General features: G+C 38.7%; 1 protein-coding gene across 2 annotated transcripts in view; it reads right to left on the reverse strand.

The window, feature by feature from the left end:
- Positions 1-4,191: 4,191 nt before the first annotated feature.
- Positions 4,192-20,476, reverse strand: part of ITGA8 (integrin subunit alpha 8) — a 207,745-nt gene continuing 191,460 nt past the window's right edge. For both annotated transcript variants that reach the window (XM_027847948.1, XM_027847949.1), the window contains 2 exons: positions 11,055-11,177; positions 4,192-7,828 (listed from right to left, as the gene is read on the reverse strand). In XM_027847948.1, the coding sequence (XP_027703749.1) occupies positions 7,742-7,828; positions 11,055-11,177 (210 nt within the window). In that variant the 3' untranslated portion in view covers positions 4,192-7,741. The remainder of the gene's footprint in view (positions 7,829-11,054; positions 11,178-20,476) is intronic.

Raw genomic sequence — 20,476 nt, forward strand, 5'->3', positions numbered from 1 at the left:
AAATACCTGATTCACCCAACTCTCATCTGTGGCTCCAAGAAGCTGTTGCCATACCTGGTAAACCTGTGTCTGCAGATAGGCTAAGCCAGGTAAAGGGTAACCAGCAATTCTCAAACCCAGTGAGTTAGGGGGATGTGTACCATGCACGTGAAGTTCCCCCATAGAATGGCCAGACGAGAACAATTTGTTCCTATGGTCATGAAGATGGCTGAAGAAGGCACTGTAGGGTGCTTAGAGCTTGGTCAGACATCAAAGACACTGAGGTCATCCACTGCATCCCAGGCCTTCACCAATTGTCCTGACTTTTGTCTTGCCATTCAACTTCAATGACTGGGACAGAGTGAGGCTGACAACTTTGCACATATCTGCCTCACTTAAACCCAATTCATGCACAAATCAGGACATGTCATTGGTCCTCTTTGAAAATGAAGGATAAACAGCAGTTCATCCCCTATTTGAAAGAATTATTCACTATGACATATTTCATAAGTGAATATCCATTTGCACTTGTCCATTGTAAATCTAATGAAGAAACTTGCTTTTTGGGTATTTGTCTAACTCCTCGATTGCCCTTCAATTGTTTTCTTGACTCCAGTTTGGCACCTTGAAATTCTTTTTTCCTCATTTATATTTATGCCTGAAATTTTTTCTATTGTCCTGAAAGAGGAAAAGTGCCTGCAGAAGTATCCAGCTTATTTCTAGAATATCATTTAAGTACTGAGTGAGAGACTGGCCCATCACTGGTAATGAATGATACAGAAGAGTCAATAATTTTAATTTTAATTTGTATTAGTAGCTGAGAGAACCAGGTTAGAGCATGGTCATATATTTAGAGACCAGCTGGCTGAGCCCACAGCAGTTAGGGCATTTACCCATCCTTGCCCTGTATCCAGTCATTGTGGTTTGGGGACCAAGTTTAGTTCTGGGGTGTCTGACCACTAATAATAGTTCCATTTAGTTTACATCCATTGGCTGATTAACAAACTTTCACTCCAGCATCTCAAAAATGTTACTTAAAGTAAAAGTTATGGTCCATAGCTTTTAAATTAAGAGTTATAGGCTATAACTCATTCCTAAAGTGAGGAATAAGAGAAGTACTCAATATACAATATGAATTGGGTATGGGACAAATACTTTTTCCCTTCTCATGAAAAGGAATGCTAAGAATAAAAGAATCAAAGCATGCATTAATAGAATGATGAGAACATTAATAACACTATATAAATATGGTTACAGTGAGTTGGGAGCCTTATTTAAGCCTCACGAGAACATAAAGCAGTTTTGAAATATGGATACCTGGGCAATTTACATTTCACCTCATTTGGACACTGTCCAATTAAACAGTCAAGTTTGATTATCTTTCCAGTAGCTGCTCTCTCTAACATACTTCTCCTCCTTCTGTAACTGTGACCAACTACTTTGGTGGATGGTGTGCTACCACACTTTGCAGATCCCTGGACCTTACCTCCAGCATTGTCAGTCTGCAAGCATTTATTAAGCGCTTACTATATGCCAGGTACTGTTTTAAGTGCTGGTGATACATAGTGAGACAAAAGCAGCTCTTGCCCTCAAAGAGTTCACATTCTGATGGAGGATAGATTATGCAAATAACAATGTAGATACAAGATAAAAACAGGGGCAATAGAGTGTAATCTTGGAGGCACTAAGTGGTGATAATGGAGGCTGGGTATGGCCTCTTGCAGTAGGTGGAATTTGAGCTGAGTCCTGATGGAATCCAAGGAATCTAGGAGTGAGGAGGAAGAGCATTCCAGGCACGAGAAACAGTCAATGCAAATGCTTGGAGTCAGGAGATGGAGTATTGCTTGTGAGGAAAGCCAGCATGAAGGCCAGCATGGCTGAACCATAAAGTAAATGAAGGAGAGAAAAGTATAAGAAGATAGGAAAGATATTAAAAGGTCAGGTTGGGAAGGGCTTCAAATGCCAGGCTTTAAATGCCAAACAGATCATGTTCTATTTGATGTGGGGGATGGGAAGAGGAGGGAGAAGATGGTAATAGTGAGCCACTGGAGTTTAAGTAGGGGAGGGTGGCAACACAGTCAGACCTGTGCTCTAGGAAAATCACTGACAGCTGAATGGAGGATGGATGAGAGTGGGGAGAGAATTGAGATAGGGAGATCATAGGCAACAGGCTATTAGTGTAATAGTCTACACATGAGGTGATAAAGACATGCATCAAGGGTGTAGCTTATGTGAGTGGAGAGAAAGGGATACATACAAAAGATGCTGTGAAGGTAGAAATGATAAGATTTGGCAACAGACTGGTTATATATATATATAATATATTTGTTAGCCTTGGTTATTGGGAAGATGGTGGTGGCCTCAACAGTAACGGGAAAATTTAGAAGTGGGGTGGGGTTTGGAGTGGAAAGATAATGAATTTTGTTAATAGACATACTGAGTTAAAGATGTTAATGGGACATGGAATTTGAGATGACCAAGAAGCAATCAGTGATGTGAGACTGGAACTCAGGAAAAAGATTATGGCCGGATCTGGGAATCATCTATGTAGAGAGGATAATTGAACACATGGGACCTGATGAGATCATTGCTAAGTAAAAAGAGAAGCCCCAGCAAAAAGTCTTGGGAGACACTCACAAGTAGTAAGCATAGTCTAGATTCAGTAAAGGAGACCATGAAGAAACAGTCAGACATGTAGAAGGAGAATCAGGAGAGAACAGTATCAGGAAAATCTAGTCTCCTCCATTAGATTGTGAGCTCTTGATATCAAAGATTGTGGCATTTTTGTTTTTGACTTTTCTTTGCATCCCCAGCACTTAGGACAGTGCCTGCCACATAGGGAGTGTTGCTGACTTGTTGACACACTGACTTATCTAGGAGAAGAAGGTAATCAAATGTATCAAAGGCTAGAGAGTTCAAATAGGATGTAGACTCTTAAAAAGCCTATTATTAAACTTGGCAATTAAGAATACTTGGTAACTTTAGAGAGAACAGCTTCAGTTGAATGATAAAGTCAGATTTCAGAGGGTGGAGATATGAGTGAGAGGAGAAATGGAGGCACAGAATGGCTTTCTCAAGAATTTGGTAGGAGATGCTGGTAGCGAGCAGGAATAGTTCCACATTTCATACTACCATTACGTAAATACTGATGTCAAAGTCTACAACGGAGATGGTTGATTTCTGTAATTTAGAAAAACATCACCATCAAACTTTAAAAACAGCAATTTGCTGAAGGCTTAACTGTCAGTACAACATAGCTCATAATCAAAATAAGCAACAGCCTAGAGATATTAAGAACATTCCTAATGCATTGCATCAAAGTGCCTACATAAGCTAAATTCAAGACATTTTTTATTGTCAAGAGGCACAAGTACATGGTTTTATTTCCATATGGATTTTTGCCAACCATCATAAATAACAAAGAACTCAAAAACAATTCCAAAAAGCAGTGTGTCAGGCAGATGGTATTTTAGGGGAGGAAAATTAAAAGTAGTAAGCATAGTCATACCTTGTGTACTGTTCTGAACTCACTGTTGTCTTAAGCATGTATAGGGCTTACAATTTTGTTGTATTCCCAAATGGGATCCCCTACAAAATAATGCATTATAACACCTCATGCAAAGAAACCAGCATTTTAATTGCAATTGGCATTGAGAAGGACATTTTGGAATGGAAGATTAGCCCCCAGAAGGCAGTAATAATGTGGTATGGATTATGTACAACGATTAGTACACATGAATACTCAGTTGTTTGACATTTTAGTAGGTCTTTGAGGGTTTCAAGAAAGCCAAGTTCTAGACAATTAGTCTATTCTGGGACATGATGGTCTGGGTGAAAAGTCCTTCAAGAACTGCCTTAATTGACATGCAGTCTCTTGGACCGCTACTGAGCAAAGGAACTCTCCAAAAGTTGGAGACTGTAGGTTAAACCCAGCCTGAAGCCCAGTGTGCATCCAACTTTGTTTTCATTGGTTTCCAGGGAACTCAAAAAGCATCTTGGTACATTTGTTGTGTTAAGTTTGTGTGAAAGTTGACGGACCACTGTCCTATCTCCTGGAGGCGGGGGTGGGGGTGGTACATAATATGTTGGTCTATATTGCATGCTTAATAAACATGAAATATTCCCAATGAAGGTGCAAAAAACAGAAATATGAAATATATGTTAATGTAAAGTTGTTTGTTGCATATGAAATAAAGCACACCAAACATGACATCTGTCTTTCACCTGGTATTTTATTTGTGACAAGGTAAATAGGTACATGGAAACCTTAGCCAATATACACATATCTATTTAACAGTGATTGCATTCTTAGAATGGGGTTTCAATGGCAACATAGCATTTGCTTTACTGTTCTGCAAACTATCCAATTTTCATGCTTATGGGCTTTCCAAAGTTTATAAAACTTAATCTGCCTGTTTTTTTTGTGCCTTCAAAGTAGCTGCAAGAATGGAAAAAGTATGAAAATTGTAATATGCAAGCATGTTACAGATTTTCAAGCCATTGACATTGCTATAAAGGGAAAAAATTATTCATCATTCAGTCTATTGTTTTGTGCAAGGAATGGATGCCCAGTAAATGTTATTCTGGGCTGATTCACCTTACTTCATTTTCTCTGATCCTCTTTTTCTATGCTGGCTACACTCACTTTCATTTCTGGAGGTGGCAGATGGGGATCATGTAGACACATGACGCCATTCTGTGGGCTATTCCTTAGAAGACAGAACATTTCAACAGCAATGTTCATCTGCCAGTAAGAGGCCTTCAATTTTCTCTGAATAGGGCTAGTCCGCAGCAAAAAAGTCTCCCCTTTTTCCAAGCACTTTTCTCCTCTCCTGATAGTTCTACCATTGCCCAGGGTGTCTTCAAACACAAAATCATAGATTGATAGAGCTGGGAGGCACCGTAGAGTTGGAATGAAAATCACAAGAGCCGGGCTTAGTCCTTGCTCTACCACTTTCATGTATGATCCAGGGTGACTTTTCCGAGCTAGTTTCTTCATCAGTAAAACAGTGACATGTGCACAGCTTACCTCACAGAGTAGTTGCGAGGGTGGAATGAGATAGGGTATTGCATTTTGTAAACTTTGAAGCTACTGTTACTGCCTAATCAGATTGAATCCCAAAGAGGCCAAATGAATGGCCAAGGCCATCCTGTACCAAGCCCTTACTCTTAGATATCTGAAATACCTTCCAAGGTGTTATTCATCCCAGCATCTACATTTTCCAAAGGGTCCTTGGAGAGTTAAAAGCTTTCTGTAGCACAACTAGGGTGGGAGGCACAGAGCCAGGCAGGCACCTGTGGAGACATACCTTTGTGTTCACATGACGTAGGTGGCCCAAGGTCAGCAGTCCCTGTTTCTAGAAGGCATTTCATCAGAAAACCCTTAAATAAAGGCTCTGAGACTCTTGACACCTAAAATCCCTTAGGGGATGGATTGAAACCCTAAAACTCCTCAACACTATTGTGATTTTAATCCACAGACACTAGAAACTAAATCTGACTTCTTGACAGCAGAGCTGTCCAGACCACTCCCATGGGAGAGTTGAATCTACAACCTTTTGCTCAAAGTAACAGTGCATTACTCCACGTGCCTCTCATTTGGTTTCTGATGAAATTTTACAGCTGTAGCCAAACGGCTCCCTGCCAGGCTGAAGAATGATTTTTTTCCTGAATTTAGTATCTGCAACTTTGGCTTGTCTTTCAAATAAAGGGTGCTTGTTCAAACTCTGATACAAATTTTCCAACTGCATTGCAAACTCAAGGCTTTCTGTCAACCTTGTCTGTTTTACTTGTTTATTTCAAAAGGTTTTTTATTCTTAGAAAACAAAAATTAATGCCAGTGTAAACATGCTACAGATACATACGTATACAAAGTATTGCACGTAAAATTTGTATTTCTTAAAAGTGATATTTCAGTATAATAAAAATAATACAAAATTGTGCAGATGATGTGAATTAATTTGGTTGGTTAATCCTAGTTTATCAATGACAATATTGTACACAATGATAGAATATTTATGTGTAGGTTTTTAAAAATCAGGTTTTTTGTGGGCATTCAATTCAAAATGAATACAGAAAAATAGTTTAATAAAAGGATTCTTTGATACTAGAAGCTATCCAGGCTAACTTCAAAAGTGAACAGCAAAAAGCACATAGAATTTGGAGATCTAACTGAGAAAGTGAGAACTTATAAATTTTTTTTAAGAGACACTTTTCTTCCTATGTCTATACCAGGTCTGTATTATTTTATGCTTCTCTTCTATTCATGGTTGATACATGTTTTCTATGTGTTGACAATAACAAGCTGGTAGTAAAAGTAGATATTTAAATTAAAAAATATTGCTGTAGCTTCCAAACCTTCCTTAAACATACTGAAATACTCAGTCGATGAGGGATGTTCATTTTCTCTCCATTAATTTACTATTTCTTACCAGTGGTATAAAACCCGCGATGATGAAATCCACTTTACTACTGAAGTAGCACTGTGGGATTTTAAAAATACTTACTGTTAAGTAAGTTAGTAAAGATAATAAAAAGGGTAAAAAATTCTTCACTGAAGTCGTACTATGATGCCTCTTCCTGGCGTGGAGGTGAACTGGGCTTCTCAAAGGCAACGATAGTAGAATTCAAGATGTGACAAGTTTAGCCAAGCTGAAAAGGCTTTGTTCACAGGCCTAGACATGGATGGTGTCGATATCTTCCTAGGGCTAGCCTAACTAAGCATGGAAAGGCTCATTATTGGGATGGTGGCCATCAAGTGACGAACATTTTCACCTTAGTAACTGAAGAAAACAGCACATAAGAGCAGAGTTGTGATTGAAGGAGTTGGAGGCAGTTCCCACACCAAAAGAAAGAATGTTTGAAATGTTGATGTATTACTATAACTTAAGCACACACTTACACAATGAAGAGAGTTTTTTGAAGTATTATGACATATTGTGAACTGATATAACTGAAAGTACAAGGGAAAAAAATTCAAAAAAATACGCAGCATTTAGGCAGCCATGAATCTTTGGATAGTGGGTATAAAGCTAATGCCGACAGGTACAAGAAGATATAGTATTATGTGCAACTGAGTCTTAGAACTGATTCTCTTCTCTCTAAAATATTGTATACATTCTGTTACTCCTCTAAAGAAGTATTTTTGTGGGATGGCGTCTTTGCACAATGTACTTTTCTTCTTTGTGAACTGAGCAAATGATTTTCAAACATGGGTAATGACATCCTGATATCTGGGTCCTTTGACATCCCAGACGTCAAACTACAGAGGTGGGAAAAATAAATAACTCACTACCCCCGCTTACAAGTTTATCTTTGTAGCTTTAAAAAGTACTTTCACAGTACCAACAACATATTGCTTGTCTCCCTGAGCCACAGTTTCAGAAGCAATGTTTCTTTTCCATAGGGAGGTGTCGAATAGTCTGCTTGATACAGTAGTGTTTGAAGGGTTGTGCGCTAGTTCACCTTCTAGATTCTACAGCAACTCAGGAATTGCATCCTTGCAACTCTAGAAAGCAATTTAAGCCATCCTGCATGGTCCTAAGTATCTACCAAATCTAGAACATCAGGAACAAAACAACAATAAAATTCCCCATTCATGGGGCTGTTTTGATGAAGGTCTTTTCCCAAAGGGATTATGCTCATCACATGGTGAGTTCCCAAGGTACTAGAAAATTCAAATGGCATCAACATGGTGCCCACTGGTTCCATAGCAGCTGGCTTCAGTCTCTTTCTTTTAAACTGAGTTGGGTTTTTTTTTTTTTCATGCATCAGGAACCTTGTCATTTGTTAATTGCTCTCTGTCAGCCATATCATCCTGAGGAGGCCTTGCTCGGTCAAAGAATCCACACTACCAAAAAAAAAAAAAAAAGACAATTGGATACATACACAAAGGCTTTGCTAAATTGAAAAAAAGAATGCATTCTTCATCGAAAGTGGAGTCCTACATGCCAAAGAATGTCTGGTAGCAGGGATCTACAGGGGTCAGCTATTACCAACCTGTAAGAGTCACTGTTAAATTTTTAGTGTTGTTAACTGTTAAATTTCCACCTTGGAAATCAGCAAATGCTACAAATCAGGGTTTGATTTATTGTTTTCTTGATTGTCTAGACTTAAAAAAAGTGATAGAAAAATATTAAAATACAGATTAAATTTAAAAGTGTGTCTTGCTTTTTTGAGAGCTGATTGTTAAATATTTACTAGCATAGCCCTACCTGGTAGTACCTTTAATATTTATAAAAAAAAACTTTGCATTTAAGCTAGTTAATGAAAACATGTATATACAGATATGCATATATACATGTGTATTTACATTAGACCAGGCCTCTGATTTCATCAGTACAGGAAGCAATCAGGGAGTTACTCTCTCTACCAATGTAGACAAAGACATATATTGATAATAACCATTTATTAAGTACCAGTGCTCTATCAACTGCATCACCTAGCTGCTCCTGATCAATACCTTTTCTACAACTTTTAGTCTTGGCCCAGGGTTCTTAACATTTTTATGTATCCTGGAACCCTCTGGCAGTCTGGACCTGGAAACTTATTTTTTGTATAATGTTTTTAAATAACTGAAGGAAATGCTAAACATTAATTAGAGGTTAGTGAAAATAAAGTCATATTTTTTTTCCTATTCAAGTTCATGGAACCCTTGAAAACCATCTATGGTTAGGGGTTCAGAGACCCTTTGTAAATAACCTTTGTTTTAGAGATTCCTTGGGGGCATGAAGAGGTAGTGACTTGGCCAGGGTCACAAAGTCAGTATGGATCAGAGCTACAACTTGAATCAACCATCTTGACTATTAGGCCAGTTCTCCATCCATTCCTCCATATATTTATATATCTCTACTCTTTTCTCCTCTCCACTCATCCCCTCCTATATTCTCTTTTCTCTCTTCCTTCCTCCAGTTTTCCAGGCTGTCAGTTGGAGAGCTGGATGCCATCTCCCGATAGAGGGGAAGCCTATTCTTAGATTTAGATTTTCAGTGTAGTAGAAAACATAACTTCTTTCTTCTTCATCTCACCCTCCCTCACTTTTGACTGACATGTAGCACTAGAGGGGTCCTTTGTTTTTCATTTCTTCTAGATTTTGAGGTCTACTTCAGCTCCATGTAGACCCCCCACATATTTTTGGGGAAAAATGCAAAACTTCCATTAATTTTATTTTCTTTCTGTCTTGAAGTTGAGCAAAAATTATTGATTATTGAATGTTTGCTTAAAGAGAATGAATCTCCCTTGGAATGAGCTGTTGGCTTGGCTGTAGGCTCTCTCCTCCACATTTTAATATATTTGAAATATATTCAATACATATGAAATATGTTCACATATATTTCAAGGTATGAAGGAAAGGATTAGGTTTGTTATCTTAGCCACAGACTTTAAGTGTTGGAAGAGATGTTTGTGCTCAGCCAGCCCAAATCTCTCCATTCTTTTTTCAGGGAAGTTAAACCCAGAAACAGAAAACAAGTTGCCCAGGCTCACACTAGTTATAGTAAGTAGCCAGGTAGGATTTGAACTCAGGTCCTCATACCTCTTGGACCTTTCCCACTACAAATCACATGACAATCTAGTGGTAAGAGATGGTTTGCAGCTATATCCATTGAATTTCCAAATGGTGCCTTTTCCAGGAGACTATATTCACTTCTTTAGGAAGGTTCAAGGGAGTCCAAATTTTTAATGACAGGATTATATTTTGTTGTTTCTCCTTCTAGTTTGCTAGGTTTAGCTTGTATCTAGAACTTTCTTTTTATTTTTCCTTTCTCTCATGTAAACTTAAATGTCAACTCCTATCAATTATCTGGTTGTCGATATAGAACCTTAACTAATGCTCAATCTCCAAAAATATTGTTGTTATTAAGTATATAACACAGTAGGAACACAATTTCTATAGGCTTGAAAATAGCTTATGTTACAGGGTGGCATAAGACAGAAGCAAATATTATTTATCAAGACAATGAGCTGCTTTGCTCTTTTTCATAATCTTGGTGGGATTTTATTTTGGAGGGATTCCCTTTCTGACAGACCCCAATGTTCACAGTAATCAAGAAGTGAACTGCCCATAGACAGTGAACACAAGATATTCGTTAGGGGGCGTGATAGTTAGAGGGTAGTAGTGGTGAAGAATCTAGTCATCCTATCAATCTTTTACAGGCTGGAGAGAAGCCATTATTCAGATGGAGATCAGACATGGATGTTCTCCCCTCTGGCTAGGTCTAAATAAAGCCAAGACCCCCCACTCACGTATTGTTTATTGTTTTTTAAAAGAGAATGTATTATATTTGTAAGGCACCTAGAACAGACAGAAATCAGCTGGGATGTGCTTTGCATTAGTTATTACCATAGTAGTGATGTTTGTGATGGGGTTTCTATTTTGGAAAGTAAATTGAGAAAGAACTTGGCATGGGTGCAGGCTGTCCTGCCAAAAACTAGTTCCTATTGTAGACCACTGGAGTAAATCACGATAAAACACACATAAGGGAAATCTGAGATTGCTTAATAGTGACACAGGCTAAAAGTATCTACATTTTTGTAAAAACATCATTGCAGTTCGAAGAGTGTTACTAAATTTGTAACCTTGTTGGCCTAACTGACACTCAAAGGATCACATCCAAATTGGCCAGTACTGAAGGCAATTATTTAATTGGCTTTAAAACCTTCAAAACATTAGGGACAGGATCACGTCAACAAAAAACCAAGGACCCAGGTAAATTACACAAGAAAATGTCTTTGTTAGGATATCATCACTCTCAGTCCTCCAGAAAGGAGATGCCTGGTCTTGGATAACGAAGCCAAGTTCTCTCACAATTCATTTACAACTAAATTCCCAACATGAAAGCAGGCACTAAACCACAGCAGTCTCCTTAAATATCAGTTCCACAAGCATATTAAATTTGCCAAAGCTAACTAGATACGTGATAAACGCTCCTTTTCTGCTTCTCTGAAGAGTTAAGGATCACAAGAGTTCAATGTTAAGCAGTCACTGTCTTTCTAAATTCTTTTGACAGTTTCACCACTCTACAGACCAAAGGAAGAGGGAAAATGATAAAAAAAAAAAACAACAACCAAAGACTTACTTTCCATAAGGCTAATGTCAGAAGGGTGAGGACCAGTAATCCAAGAAGTATGGCTAATATGATAACCCATAATGGGATTGAGAAGGAGACATTTGGAGTTGCCCAGATGACTGATGTTCTAATCTGAAATGAAAAGTGAGACAAATAAACTTTATTTTGAAAATTAATTCACACAAGGAAGCAGTGATCAGCCAACAATGTCAGAGAAAGATCATGGACCCAAATGCAACAGTGGGATAACTGGATACATTTCAAGTAAGTTGGTCACTGGGTTCTTTCCAAAAACATGACGTGTAAAAAGCCAGCTCAGGAATACTGTGGTTACCTTGTTATCCCCATTAGGGGAAAGTGTAAGCTTTCAATTGTTCACTATCAATCACCACTGAAGCACTAGAGTAGAGCCGCCTCTGGGACTACTGAGCAATCAGCTAGGCTACTGCCCAATTAGTTCACTTTAAAGCATCACTTCCTTCTGAATTGGATCAAACACTTCATGAAACAATGGAACTCCCAGGGCCCAGTTCCACATTTGCGATGACAAGGGGTTTATCCTACATAGACTAAAGGCCTTTCTTGGGAAAACATCTGGGTTCCTTCAATGTGTCTTGCAATAAAGGAATGGAGTGCTGAACATTGAGTCAGATAGAACTGGGTCAAAATCTTGCCTCTCACATTTAGTAGCTGTGAATTTGATTTCAATTGCTGGGAAAATTCTAGAACAGAAGACAGTTAAAAGGATGTTTGATAACAGCTAGATGGGGAAGTAGGGATTATAAAGAGCCAGCCTTGTGTCATCAAGATTAGATTTTGCCAGATTCATCTCATTTTCTTTTTTGATGGGACTGCTAAACAAGTAGAAGGGGAGAATGCTTGGGATATAATTTACCTAGAACAAGGGTTCTTAGCCTGTGGTCTGTGGATAGATTTCTGGGTGTGAACTTTTTTTTTTAAAAAAGTATTTTATTAACTGTATTTCCATATAATTGTTTCCCTTTGAGACCCTACATAGTTTATGCAAATTATTCTGAGAAGGCATCCCATAGGTTTTACCAGCTTGCCAAAAGGTCAAGAACCACTGACTTTGATTTTTAGCAAAGCCTTCGATGAAGTTTCTCATATCATTCTGGTCAAGAAGATGCAGAAATTCAGATGAGATGATCAATATAATCAGAAGTGGTTAGATGACTGGGAACAAAGGGTAGCTCCTAATGGGTCAATGCCACCTTCAGTGAGGCCTCCACTGAGGTCTTCAGTGGAATATATATTTCTCCCTGTGCTCTTTAACATTTTATCAGTGACTTAGATAAAATCATAGATGCCATGGCCAAATTTTCAGATGACACAAAGCTGGGAGAGATAGCTAACACACTAGACCAGGGGTGTCAAACATGTGATCCATGGGCCCCATTTATAGCCCATAACAATACTGAGTGTGGCCCAAACTAGATAGAAATACAATTAAGAAATATTCAACAAAATTAAAAAAACAGAATATAGATAATGTTAATATGTAGTTTTCTAAGTCAATATGCAGCCTGCAAGGATCCTTATGCATGGTTTATTTAGTATCCCCCCCCCACCTCTGAAGTGTTTATTTGAGTTAAACACTACTATACTGGATAACAAGATCAGGATTAAGAAAGGTCTTTATATTGGGATAGCTCTAAGTACATGAAATTCATTAGGGATGAATGTAAAGTCTTGCACTTGGATACAAAACAATCAATTTCATGAGTATGAGATGGGGAGGCATGGTTAGGCAACTTTTCTGAAAAAGATCTGACTGTAAACTCAGTATGATTCAGCAGTAGGGTTACGGCAACCAAAAAACACCAATGCCATCTTATTTATTTATTTATTTATTTATTTATTATTTATTTATTTATTTATTGGCTAGGCAACGGGGTTAAGTGACTTGCCCAGGGTCACACAGCTAGGAAGTGTCAAGTGTCTGAGGCCAGATTGGAACTCAGGTCCTCCTGACTCCAGGGCTAGTGCTTTATCCACTGTACCACCCAGCTGCCCCAAAACCAATGCCATCTTGAGCTTTGTTAAGAGAAGTATAGATTCCAGAAACAGGGAGGTGATAGTCCCATGTACTTTGCCATCATCATGTCTAATCTGAAGTACTGTGTTCAGTTCTGGGCAGCACAGTTGAATAAAGACATTGATAGACTGGCAAGTGTCCAGAGGAGGACCACCAGGATTGTAAAGGGCCTTGAGGCCATGCTACATGAGGATCAGTTAAAAAAATTAGGGATATTTAACCTGGAGAAAAAGAAAAAAGACTGGAGGAGGGGAACACAGTAATTATGTTCACTTCTTTGAAGTGCTATTATGTGGAAGAAGCATTTGATGGTTCTTTTTGGCCAAAGAATGCAGGACCAGGAGGAATGAACAGACATCGAAAAGAAGCAAGTTGAACTCCGCCCCCCCCCCAAGAAAACAACACAAAACTTCCTATCCACTTGAGGTGTCCTCATGTGGAATGGGCTTCGCCAAGAAGTGATGGATTCTCCCCCCTTGGAAGTCTTTCTTCAAGTAGAGGCTGGAATATTTCATGCCATAGTAACCTTGACCTTTTTTTTTTGTTGTTGTTGTTTTTGGACAGATTTATTAAAGTAGTAGATGAAGGAAATACAATGGATATAGTTTACCAAGGTTTTAGCAAAGCTTTTAGGGATGCGTATGTCATAGCAAGGATTCCTTATGTGCATGGGTTAGACTAAATGGCCATGTATGATCGATCCCTTCCAACTCTTAAGTTCTGTGGTTCTGTGATAATGATCCCCTTACATATGGTGCAGGGCAGGAGTAAGGAATCTACAGCCTTGAGGCTACATGTAGCCTCCAGGTCCTCAAGTGCAGCCCTTTGACTGAATCCAAAATCCCCTTAATAAAAGGATTTGTTCTGTAAAGTTTGGATTCAAAGGGCTGCACTTGAGGACCTAGAGCGCCACATACAGCCTCGAGGCTGCAGGTTCCCCACCAGACGATGGGAGGCCAGTCTTATAATCTGTAAGATAGACTGGTTGTCACCTGAACTTTCAGTGCCTCAGGTAACTTTCCAAGACTCCAAAGTGCAGAGCAGTTGAGGATCTGCGTTCTTATAAGAAGCTTCTTCATTGGTATTTCCCCATATCAATGAAATCATATGTCTTAGATAGAAACAAAGAAAACAAGTTTCTACCTCACAGAACTGTTGGCTACAATAAGATAATGTATGTGAAGTACTTTGCAAATTGAAAGGTGTATTTTTTATTATTAATCTATTCACTGTTTTGTTTTGTTTTTTTACTTTTACTATTAATTTTCCTTGGTAATTAAACCACTTTTACAATGGCCTTTGGAAATGAAACTTGCATATCATCCACTTGTCTTAATGCAAAGCATTTGGTGCTCCTGGGAAAGTAGCCATCAGTCAAGTGAATGCTGATTATATGTCAAAATGCCTAAGTATCTTAAATGGATACTTGGAACCAAAATATTGTCTGCTAAGTAGCTAGGTTCTGTAGCCCAGGGTCATTAATCTGAATGTGTGAGAAATTAACAAAATTATTTTTCTCTTATGTCTCTAGGTGCCTATGACTCATGACACAGTCTTACAATTGTTACATTCCTAAATATCCCCAAGAAAAGGTACTAGGTAGGATTTTTAAAGACACCTAAAGTCACCAGGGTTCTAGTCTTACTCCTGGTACATTTTGGCCTCAATCTGTCAATCTGAAACACAATCATAGTGGGTAGGCTACACCCTTGAAATCTGGTGCCACCCTATCCTTCAAGTCTCATCTCATACAGTCACTTCAACTCTCTGGGCCTCAGTTTATTCATCTGTAAAGTAAAGGTGTTGGACAAGAAGCCTTTGAAATCCTTTCTGGTTCTAGATTTAAGATCCTACTCTTCTTCACGTAGGCTATACACTACAGCCTAATTGGACTGCTTTCCATCATCCATTCTCGATTCTACTTCTCTGCCTTTGATGACACTTTTCTTTTGCCTCAAATGTGCTACCCTCCTTTAAAACCCAGCTCAAACCTCACCTTCTCCATCAAGTCTTATCTGCTCCGCTCCCATTTGTCTTCTAGACTTCTGATGGTACTTCACATCTTTTTAAATCATTTCTGTATTCATTTGTATTATGTTTTTTTCTCTACATATGTGTCTGGTCCTAATGGAATGAACTTAATTCAATTCCATTCAACAAGCCTTTATTTAATGCCTAAAATATATCAAGCACTAGTGATATAAAGGGGAAAAAAAGAGCCCTTGCCTGTGAGTAGCTTACGTTAGAATGTTATTGAATAAGTATTCTTGACCTCTCCCAGGTAAGACCATAAATTCTGAGGGGATAGCGACCTCCTCCAATACTGCCATTTTCTAGAGGAGGAAACTGAGGCCTTGAGAAATGAAGAGACTCACCCAAAGTCAGACAATAGCAAAATCAGAGGTGGGAGCTGAGCTCAGGGCTTGTGCTTACAGATCTGTGCACTCCATCATGGCAGCAAAGCAAAATCTCAGTGTCATATTTTCCTTGGGCCCTAGCACTGTGCTCTGTAAATGTGCTGAATTTACTTTAATAGGTTTTTAGAGCCAGAAGGGAGTTTAAAGATCTATTTCAATTGTTATGACTTACCATAGAAGCAAAATTACAATGGAAAACCCCAATGATTCTTGTAAATGTTTCTAAAGGCCAAGCTCATGCCTAATTCTATGTTCTTGTAATTCCTGGCACACGGTTGAAATTCACCAAGCATTTACTAATAAGAGCACTGTGGTGAGACTGGGACCTGATTATTATTATTCTTTGAATTTTACCTAATTAATTATCTCATGGAAGAATCCAATTGTTTCTTATTCAAGCCATCATTTAGTAAGCAAGCAGATATCCACGTGCAAGGAATTAAAATAAAAAACAAATGTTATTTTGCTTAATAAAAGGTGAAAGAATAAAATCAGTGGAGTCCATCACGTACTTTGGGCAACTAGGTAGAACAGTGGATAGAGTGCTGGGAATGGAGTAAGGAAAGATTCATCTTCTATTCAAATCTGGCCTCAGACACTTACTCGCTGCGTGATCCTGGGCAAGTCACTTAACCGTGTTTGTCTTAGTTTCCTCATCTGTAAAATGAGTTGGAGAAGGAATGGCAAGCCACTCCAGCATCTCTGCCAAGAAAACCTCACATGAAGTCACAAAGAGCTAGACACGACTCAAAAATGACCAAACAACAACAACATTGAACACTTTGATGGGATTCACTGCAAGAGTCTGACGCAGTGTTTCTAAAACTTGATAAGAAAAAGCAACACTTTTAAAAAGGCCACTAAATGTTTTAGAGAGAGAAGGTACGTCCTCATAGAAAACTGTCTTTGGAGTCAGGAAGACCTGGGTTCTAGCCCTCCTGATGACACAATCTGACCATGTGACACTGAACAGGGCACTTAACATCTTGGTGCCCCAGGAAACTCTTGAGGACTATAAATTACAAAGCAGGGAGCGGAAGCTTATTGGTAGAGGATATTTCCTCAAGGGATACCTATCGCTTCTGATACCAAGGAAACTGCAGGTCTCTTGAGAAAAAAGCAAATGTTTTGGAAGAGTTCTTTGTGTTCCTAGTGCCGAGGTGAGGGTCTTAAGAGAAGATGAAGTAGATGAGAGCATCCTAATCTAGAGTCATTTAGGGAGCCAGGTTCTCTAAACTTCTCCACCCGCCATTGCTTTCTTTCATCTGCCAAGACCCAGATCCGCCCAGGCTTAATGATACGACCAAGAATAAGCTCATTCTTTTACTTGCTACCCTTCCTTATCCTTCCTTCCTCCAGCGCCCTCATCCCAAGCCTCAGCTCAGACCTTCTGAAGTTTGAGGTAATCTATATGCCATCTGTGCAGGAGATGAAAGGCTTTTTACACTCCCTCTGAGCTACAGGACAGTTGCACAGGGGACTGGGGCCCTCACCAGCTTCTGAACTTGCCTGAGTGCTCATTTGTATGTTTGGTATAGTTGCTAGTCTGTTGACTTTACTAATACATGCAATCATTCTCCGTGGAAAGAAAAAAGTTACTCAGTATTGAGTTTTTCTTTCATCTTCACTAAAGGGAGTAAAAGAGTGGGCTGAATTCAACTCCGGCCTCAGATACTTATTGACTGTGTGACCTTGGACAAGTCACTTGACCTCTGTTTGCCTTAGTTTCCTTAATTGTAAAATGGAATAATGACAGCGCCTCCCAGGGTTGTTGTGAGGATCAAACTGGGCATGATACACAGGGTTATGCCCTTTCCCTTCCCTCCAGTGATTGACTAGGGAAGTCAGAGACAAATTTTGGAGAAAGAGTACTTTCTGCGACTATGGGGAAGGCACATGGCAGACCAGTAGGTGGAACCCTGCCAGTCCATCTGCAGAAGGAAGCTGATTAAGTTCAGCACTTAGTGAAATTGATTCCTATTGTCTGAATGAAATGTGGCCTTGAAATCTACATGCATGTTGAAAGGAAAAGAGCTCAAGCGATCACTGTGGTAAGAGCAAAGGTCTGCTATTTACTCTGGCTGTAAAGACAGAAGACCCCAAAGAAGAGCTTTTTTCAAGTTAGGGACGTCAGAGAAACTGTAGAAAATGTATAATGAGTCCTGTACCCCAGCCCCTCCTGACCTGGTCCAACAGGACAATGCCGTACCTGAAGAAATATAATTTCTAAAGCTTAGACAATATAACGCAGTGTGACAGCATAGGGAAGAAGAGAAATAATCAACTTTGGAGTCAGGAAGACATATGACCCTAAGCAAATTATTTACCCTTTCAGTGTCCCATCCAACTCTCTAAGGTCATGAGACATAGGTAAGTTGTTCTGTCCCGGTGGAGAGGATTTCTACACCAAGAGTTTTTCCCCTCCTGATATATGACAAGAACATCAGAAATTAATTGGGATGACCAAAGGGTAAGTAATGATGGAGGTTTGATCATTGATGCTGAGAACTGATTTAGTGCCTGCAGATTATGGTCCTTCTCCTTTTGCATGTACCTCACTATTTACATGTTGTCTCCCCATTAGAATGTGAGCTCCTTGAGGGATGGGGCTGTTTTTGTCCTTCTTGCTGTCTCCAGAACTGGTGCAGTAGATAGAGAGCAGGGCTTGGAATCAGGAAGACTCATCTTCATGAGTTCAAAGCCAGCCTCAGACATTTACTAGCTATATGACCCTAGGTAAGTCACTTAACTCTGTTTGCCTCAGTTTCCTTATCTGTAAAATGAGCAGGAGAAGGAAATGGCAAACCACTCCAATCTGTGCTCAGAAAACCCCAAATGGGGTCATGAAGAGTTGGACATGACTTAATAACAACTTATTAAATGCTGGCAGATTGACAAAGATATTTTTTGGTCAGTTTTATCATCTTCATAAAAATTTACTTTAAGCACTAAGCCCTTCCTGATGCTTTTTCTGATTCTTATTGTTTTGATTGTAATTATTGTGCAACCTTGCTGTAAAGCACCATGGAATATAATTCGATTCAAGGCAGGTTTTTCTTGGATCCTACCCAATGGAATTTATTAGCTGCAGTGACAAAGGAACATAATTACAGGGCAGACTCATCAATAATGTTGGTGCTAAAAAAGATTCAAAGGACAGACTGCTACTGACGCTTCTCTGAATCATCATTATCATTATCATCATCATCATCATCATCATCATCATCATCATCATCATCATCATTATCATCATCACTAATACTACTCCTCCATGCTAGACCTGCCAACTTTCAGCTGGGGTGATGTGTTGTTAAAACTGTTCTATGAAGGCAAATTAAAGTTCAATGAAGGGATGTAATTGAAAATTTAAGGAAAAAAATTAAACACTCTGCCAGCTAAGTGGCTAGTGGGATTTTCTATTTTATCTTTATCTGGAAATTGGGCATTTAAAAAAATTTGCATGGGACTTAAACAATTCACTTAATCTATTTACTTGCTCCTTAAAAACGTACAGCCATAAGTAGCTTAGACTTTCTCCTAAGGCTACTAAATCATGAACATTTAATCTCCCCTTCATCAAACCTTAAATCTTTTTTTTTTAACAAATAGGGTTAAAAAGATCATAAATAAACTTTATTATGACCTCATTTTATCATCAGACATTTACGATATGTTTTTGTATATTTTGACAAAATACCAACATAGAAGGTAAAAAGCTTCCTTGAGTTTGTAGCCATAATTAATAGTGACATTTGTATTTATGTGCTACAAAAGCCTTGTATAAACAGACTTCATTGGGAGTTACAAGGACTTTTAAAAAAAAGTGTGCCAAGGCATCATGGTTACCGTATCAAGAGCGCAACCTCTAACATTGGGTAGGATGACGATTTTAGCAGTCACTTGATATAAAGCAAATTGGTGTTGTTCTCATTAAAAAAAAAACGAACAGTGAAAAACACTTAATGATTGTATTTCAAAATATGCAGTCCTCTTGGGGAGGGTGGTGGGGAGGAAGGGGGAGAAAAATTTTAAACTCAAAAGCATATGGAAGTGATTATTGATAAATCAAAATAAATTAATCAAAAAATAAAAAAAAAACAACAAAATATGCAATCCTTTCCCCTAGCCTATATACTACAGGATTTGTACTTTCTCTCTCTCTGTCTCTGTCTCTCTCTTTATCTCCCTCTTTCTCCTTCCTCTCCCTTATTTCCCTATCCTACTTCAATTTGGCTCCCTTCAACAATCATATTAAGGGCCTATGCTGGGCCAGGGACCATTCTGGGCCCTAGGGATAAAGAGACCAAACCGAAATAGTTTCTTTCCTCAAGAAGCTTACATTCTAAGGGAGCGATACACCATGTATACTATTAAGTAAATGCTAAATACAAACATAAATATAATGTATATATATGTATGTGTGTTTGTATATATACATATATGTTTGTGTATATGTGTGTATAAATGGATGTTTGTACATATACATATATGTGTGTATATATGTGTTTGTATATATATATATATACATATGTGTGTGTGTGTGTCTATATATGTATATGGAGAGAGAGGGAAGAGGAGAGGAGAGGAGAATATAAAGGCACTACCATGGAATACAAGTTCCAAGGGATGGTAGGAAGGAAGGAGAGAATTCCAGGCATGATGGACAGTCTGTTAAAAGATAAGTGAAATGCAGAGTATGTGAGGAGGAGTAATGTGTAATCAATACTGAAAGAAAGGTTGGAGTCAGATTGTGAAGGGCTGTAAATAGCAAACTAAGGAATTTGTATTTGATCCTAGAGGCAATAAGGAGCCACAGTGACACACTCAGGCCTCTGCGTTAGGAGCATGCATTTTGGATCTGTGTGGAGAATGATTTGAAGAGCAGAGGCTAGAGACAATGAAGAAGCTTTTGCAACTGACTAGAGGAAAAGTCACGAGGGCAGGAGCCTCTGTGGTCA

This window comes from Vombatus ursinus, unplaced genomic scaffold, assembly GCF_900497805.2.
Source record: "Vombatus ursinus unplaced genomic scaffold, bare-nosed wombat genome assembly UNPS02005459.1, whole genome shotgun sequence".
NCBI classification, from domain to species: domain Eukaryota; kingdom Metazoa; phylum Chordata; class Mammalia; order Diprotodontia; family Vombatidae; genus Vombatus; species Vombatus ursinus.